The sequence below is a fragment of the Lindgomyces ingoldianus genome (assembly GCF_010093535.1).
Source record: "Lindgomyces ingoldianus strain ATCC 200398 unplaced genomic scaffold BDR25scaffold_10, whole genome shotgun sequence".
Classification (NCBI taxonomy): Eukaryota; Fungi; Ascomycota; class Dothideomycetes; order Pleosporales; family Lindgomycetaceae; genus Lindgomyces; species Lindgomyces ingoldianus.
The window spans coordinates 1,122,347-1,129,462 of record NW_022985171.1 but is presented as its reverse complement, the minus strand read 5'-3'; the positions used below and the strand labels follow the sequence as shown (position 1 = coordinate 1,129,462).

Below are 7,116 nucleotides of genomic sequence, written 5' to 3'. Positions count from 1 at the left end.
CCTTCGAGACCACACCGACTACAGAGCCTGGATGATGCAGCTGCAATCGAGATGTGTAGCGCACGGCATCTGGCCGCAAGTGGATCCTAAGTTGACCATCCAAATGATCTCCAAACCAAGAGCTCCAGAGATGCCGCTAATAGCTGAGTTTTCACCAGCCTCTAACGTTGAAACGCCTACGCACCTGAACGAGCTATTAACAAGTGGTGTTAGAGCCTTTAAAGAAGCTATTAAATACTACAAGATTAAGGCTAATAAGTACAAGAGTAATAGACATAATTATAAAAGAGAGTAATTAAGCCTCTAACAGATTATTGTCTTTATCTAGTTAACAGTTAGCCCGCATCTGCAGTGTACATGCTGTTCCCTAGATTAACTACTTAGACAGTAGATTACAAACTTTAAAGCTATAGTAGGCGTTAATAACTAATTTAAACAAGAACGCGCGTGTAACTAATATAATGCATCTCTAAAGCTGCTAAGAAACGCAAGCATATAGGACCTGTAGCTAGCAGAGTATAACTACGCTGCCACAGAAGCAGAGACATAAAATGTTCTAGAAACAACGCAGTTTAATGCTGTAGCAAAGGACTTTCTAACTACTATAAATAAAGTTGCCCCTTATTAGTTTACAACCTTTTAGGAAAGCAGACAGTTTGCACTAAACATAAATTAAAAAAAAATAATAAAGCGCTTTTAAAAATATATAATGTTAAATTATCTAATATGTATAGAAAAGTATAAAGCTACCTTTATAACAGATAACTTGTTATACTTTACTAAAAGTAGGAAAACTACCTAGGGCACAAATAGGAACGCCTGTAGTGCAGAAGTTGTAATGTTAAGAAAATAGAGTAAACCTTAACATTAATATTATTAAGAAAATAATAGGAAGTTATTCTTAAGCTAAAAACTTGCTAAAATAAAAGGCACTAAATGTCCTACATGCAGACATATCTATGCACTAAAGGACTGCTTCTATGTCTATCTAGACAGAGCACTAGACTAGTAGATGCTAAATAAAAGAGTTAAAGAGCTTATAGCATTAAAGTGTAAGCATAACTTAGAATTTTAAGGCCTACTAAGAGGGCAGCGTAGACATAATTTAAAAATACTAATTTTAAAAAGTTTACATATACCTACACTAAAAATATAAAAAGACTAACTTAAAAGCTAGAAAGTATTAAAAGTTAAAGCAGCTACATTACTAGCTATAGTTAATTTAAACTAGAACAGATATTTGCTAAAAGAATTATTTATTCTTAACTTAGGCTTAATATGCTACATTATAAATAATTTTAATTAAATCTATAACTATTGTTTATTAACACTAGAAAACTTTATCTAGTCTAGAAACTCTTACATATAGATTTAAAGCTATAGATTAATTACACTAAGCTTAAAAAGCAAGCATAGAACACACAGTTAAGTATATAGTCTTGTACTACATAACACTGCACTGTGCCTAGACCTGCTGTGCAACCTAGTCTTGTTCTGCCTACTGCAACAGAAAGGAATCTAGTAGGACATACAAGTAGAGCTAACTGCTTTAAAAGCCCTAGATAAGATAATAATTAAAGATTTTATAAAAATTTATAGCTAATAAGTGTTAGAGTACTATCTACTATAAAAGGGCTTATATTATACACACATAATTAACATAAAAACTAAACATAGTTTATAAAAAGCATTAGCAGAGCTATAGCATAAGCGTCTAAGATACTCTAGACTAGCTACACTTTAACACTTTATATAGTAAGCTAAGGGGGTGCAAATTAAAGAAATTATAATAGTCTAATGTAACTTATATAGCAAAGCTAAGATATAATAATAAATTAGCTACACACTATAAATTAGTAATAGTAGACCTAGTAAAAGACTATTAATTAATTTTTATACATATAAAGCATAGAGCATTATAAAAAAGTAGAGTTAAATGCTAATTACTAATAAGTATTCTAGCCTTTAGTAAGACCTCTACTTTAAAAATAATAAGCTTACTAAATTAATTATTAAAGCTTTTATAATTTTTATTTTTTTTTAAAGAACTATTATAACATTACTATAAAAGTTATTAAAGCTAATAACAAGATTATAACAGTAAAACTAGAGGTAAAATGCTAGCTAGCATTACATAGAATAACTATTAAGCCTTTAGCACTAAATACACAAGCCTAGAACAGAGAAGCTAAACACTTAGAGGGTGTAAATAAAGAGAAGTTATAGGCTATGCAACTAGATGCTAACCTACTATAGGACATATAGCTATACATTACTAGAGCTAGTGTATACCTATATAATTAGACGCTAAACTATGCTAATAACTAAAAGACACTATATAAGATCTTTTTTACATAAGCAGCTTTAAATAATAAAGTTATTATATTAATTTAAAAGCTAAGCTTTACACATTTAAAAGCTTATAGCTGCAAAGCATTTATAATAACTAATAACATATATTAGAATAAGTCTAAGCTACAGAGGCTAGACCTAAAGGCGTAGATTAGATATCTAGTTAAGTACTAATTATTAAACATTTACTATGTATAGATACTACTGCTAGCAAAAGTAATCTATACATATAATATTATTTTTAATAAACACTTAATCTTTAGTAGTAAGCCTAAAAACCTAATAAATAACTTTATATATAATATAGTAAAAAAAATTACTATATATATTAAAATAATTAAGCTTCTAACACTTAGTTATTAGCTAAAAATAGAGTTGTTTTATAAAAATAACACTATAAATAATATATTAAATTTTAATAAAGTAGACCTACTAGGCTACTATTAAGAAAAAAAAATTAGAGATAACTATTTATTTTCTTTAAACACTCTACTACCTACAGCATTACTTATATAGTTAATAGCTAGAGCAGCACTAAAGCTAAGCTAAATAAGGTTATTAAAGACTATACTATAAGCTACAGCCTTTATAGCTAGCATAAGATCTAAAAGTGTAAAAAAATATAGCAGTAAGACACTAGATAAAGCAGCATTAATAAAAATACTATTTAAAAAAAAACACTTTATAAAAGCTAGCTACTACTTCTGCTATTAACTTAAAAGCAACTAAAAAAGTACTCTTTACATAAGATGTTTAAGGTAGTAGAAAGAACGCACCTAGACAGTTATTAGATAATAAAATTCTAGACAGAGGTCTAGATAAAGCTAATTAAGGCAGCTAGACAGCAAATTTTAGATTATATGTAGGTGTACACCTACAAGCTTAATAAGCACTATAGATTATAAAAATGTAAGGCGTAACTAGTAGTCTATAGTAATTAATAAAGAAACATTACTACATAAAATACCTACACTACTACCCTAGTAAAACGCTTATTTTAAATGCTAATAGTAATATCTACATGCTTTAACTTAAAGCTTAAATAATATAACATAACTAATGTGTTTATACATGCAGTAATTAACTGCAATATCTACATGCAGATGCTAAGAGGCTATTAGAAACTAGGTATAATACTAAAGCTTTAAAAAGCACTATATAAACTACAAATTTTTTTTTTACTTTAGTAATACTATTTTATAATAACTTTTAAAGGCCTTAGGTTTTTAGCTATTTTACATAAACTTTACTATATAACTAAAGCTAGAATATTTATCTTTTTCTATGTAAATAACTTTATTATTGTGTACAAAAAAGGCTCTAAAGCAGATGCACAGCGTGTAGTAAACTAGTTACAAAAGAAGTATACCCTAATAAAAGGCAAGGACCTATAATAGTTCTTAGAAGTTAAGATTATTAGAGATTAATAGTAATAAATAATTTAGCTATTATAGGCCTTATATATTAACAAGATAGCTAGGCTAGCTAATAGAAAGGACCTACAGCACACTACACCTATAAGTAGGATTAAACTTATGCTGTAATCTAGTTTTGTAACCCTATTAAAAGTAAATTAATATTAGTAGAAGATTAGATCTCTGCTCTTTGCAGCAGTTACTATAAGACTAGACATTGCCTTTGCTACATCACGCCTTGCACAGTTTCTCACGAATCCCGCATCTAACTATCAGGATGCAGCTGATTAAGTTATCCTGTACCTACATGCGACACAGACGTACGCACTCTAATTAGGAGAAGAAGACTACCTTATAGTAGTAAGCAATGCGTTATTTGCAGATAATACACTAGATAGAAAGAGCTTTTAGGGCTACATTATTTAACTATTTAGCAGATAGATTGCATAGTAAGTAAATAAACAAGATATAGTTACAACATTAACAATAGAAGCAGAATTACTTGCACTGTTCTAAGTTACTAAGGAAGCTATGTTTACAAGAATGCTCCTTAACAAACTGTAGGTTAAGCTGCCTAATTTAACTATTATAATTTAGTGCAACAATAAGCAGACAATCTAACTAGTAAACAAAGAGATATCTTAACTTTAAACTAAGCTCTAACATGTTAACATCTATAACCACTAGCTCTAACAGGAAGTCTCTTGACAAATGATTAAGGTTGTCTATGTCCCCTCTAGTAAGATGCTTGCAGACAGACTTACTAAAGCGCTTCTAGTTAGCAAATGGCCAAGCTTTCTTCAGCAAATTCGGCTAGTTAACGTCAGGGAGAGGATAGTCAGTCAGGAAGCGGATATGGAAGAGATTGAAGCAAGAATGGAAGCCCTGGAAGCATACTAAGGTTGCGCAATCAGGAACCAGCTTGAAGCATGTCCAAGCTGAGGGGGTGTGTCAGATTTGCGCACCTACTGTCAAGACAGGAGGAACGCTTGACGAAAGCTGCTACATAGTACGAGCAATAAGCTCGAACAGTATGTTGCTGTAAATTGCAGCATTTTGCAGCATGTTGCAGCAGTTTGCAGCAAATTGCAGAAAATTGCAGCATTTTGCAAGCTGGTCGCGCATAGGGCAAGTGCGCGAGGGACTCGGATCGGCAAAACAAAAAGCCGAGCAACACGAGTAGAGCAGAAAAAGGATCAAAAAATCAACACAATTAATACAATCAATTAATCATCCCATACATCATATCCAAACCCATCATTCATCTCAGGAAGCCTAGAAACAGTGCTTCAATCTGACAACTATACTAAACTACTTTTCTACACTAATGCATTTCTAATAACACTACTTAAATGTGTTAAAAGAATATTAAATATAGCTTACACTTTAAGCTTTTAAATAAAACGTAATACTTTTTAAGTAACTATAGCTATGAAGTTTTAGTTTTTTTTTTTTTTTTTAGTAATAAGTATATTTTTGTTAAAAAGTCTTATATTATTATATTTTATTTAAATTATTTTTAAATACTACTCTAAATACTATAAATATAGACTATTAGTTTATAAAAAAAAGTAATGTAATAATTTATATAAATTATTTTAACTACTAGAAAAGTATTATGTCTTTCTAATAGCCTAAAGTGTAAGCTTCTTTAAAGCTTCTTTTAAAGCTTTTAAAAAGTGTGTAAGGCCGGATTTCCTAGAACGGGCCAGTATGGCCTCACTTGACCTGTTTGGGGTCACATGACCTGTGCTTCGTATATAAGCATGAATCCTGACAAGCGAGGCTTGGCAGCGATTCGTCTCTCTTACAATACACTCCTATCTCTCTTCGAACCCTTGCTCCCAATGCTATCCGTGCTATCTACTATCCTATCTTTACAAAGTGTTGTTAATAAAGCATTAGATGTAAGGACGGAGCTCTGTACCACTGCGCCAATACAACCAAAAAGGTGCGAATAATCAACCAACGGTTAATTATTGCGTACAGAATAGTATATATACCCGTCGCACGTAAGCGCCATCTCGGCCTTACATTAGAGTATTAAAGTAGTTTTAGTAGAGGCTTAGCACAAATAACTAACTCGCCTGTAAGGTACGTTATGCTAAGCTCCGCTTAGCAAATAAAGAAGAACACTAAGCTTTGTTAGACAAATTGCTGCTAAAAGCAAAGAAGGTAGCAGCGATAATATTTGTCACGGTTATGTTACAGCTATCCAACCCCTGAGTACCCTAAGGGCTTGGCACAGGGTATATAGGCTCCTCGGCCTCCGTACCTCTGCCTCCGACCCTAAGGTTTACTCTCGTTACCCCCCCCCTATCCTGCATTCCCTCTCTGTGACCTGTGTTTCCTGCTCGATACCTCTCACATTGTAAACCTTCACATATCCCCTTGGGATGAGCAGTCCGCGCAGCGCAGCTGGAGGAGGCTTGACCCCATCAATTTTGATGGCAACAACGCTTGCTACAAAACAAGCTAAGTTAAACAAGCTCAGGCACCGCAACTGACAGGAGATGCAGGTACCCCTCATCCTTGATCGTCAGCTTGCGAGCCGCCCATCCACCGAGCCGCCCATGCCCCGTCATTGATCCGAGCCCTCACCGGCTACTTTGCGTACGCGCACCGATTGAGCGTTCAAGCTCTCGAGCGGATACAGTGGTGGTGGTGGTGGTTGAATGCAGGATTGTTGTCAGCTGCACTAGCGCTAAGAACCTTGTGTTTCAGCACAAAACATCTCTTGTTTTAGCGCAAAGCACCTCCTGTTTCAGCGAGAAGTGCAGCACAGACAGCTTTGTAATGCAACTGCTATTGAGCTCTGGGTGGCTTTGGGCAGTACCTGGTTTGCCTCCGGGCCGTATCCGGATCGCCTCCGGGCCTCCTGGATGGCTTTGGGCTACACCTGGTTTGCCTCCGGGCCGTATCCAGATGGCCTATAGGCCTGCAATTGCCTGCTGGCTTTGCGAAGTTGCATTACTGCCAGATGGTCTTCGGGCCGTATCCGGATGGCCGTCGGCCTATACCTGGATGGCTTTGGACCGCACCTGGTTTGCCTCCGGGCCGTATCTAGATCGCCTACGGGCCTCCTAGATGGCTTTGGGCTACATCTAGTTTGCTAGCAAACTATGCAAGGTTTGGCAACTGAATTTTTTCAAACCAACCTTAGCTACCTCTTTCCAAGGGCTCGGGACGCGCCCTAAGAAGGAGGGGGATAGGTAGACTATCCCTACTATTAGCCCTATCCTATGAGCTACTACCTACCTTGGCGAAGGCAGGTAAGAAGGAAGGGTGGGACATGGAGGTTCCTCCTTAGGGAGATCTCCCATTAAAGTCGACTTAGTCGCACCAGTAC

General features: G+C 34.9%; 1 protein-coding gene across 1 annotated transcript; it reads right to left on the bottom strand.

Moving 5' to 3' along the window:
* Positions 1-6,083: 6,083 nt before the first annotated feature.
* BDR25DRAFT_353204 (uncharacterized protein) lies at positions 6,084-7,090 on the bottom strand (the record flags this gene model as incomplete). Its single annotated transcript, XM_033695131.1, has 8 exons — positions 6,084-6,101; positions 6,136-6,195; positions 6,254-6,363; positions 6,391-6,460; positions 6,524-6,697; positions 6,742-6,839; positions 6,907-6,984; positions 7,060-7,090. The coding sequence occupies 8 exons, from the start codon at positions 7,088-7,090 to the stop codon at positions 6,084-6,086; spliced, it is 639 nt and encodes a 212-aa protein (XP_033549731.1).
* Between the last annotated feature and the right edge of the window lie 26 nt (positions 7,091-7,116).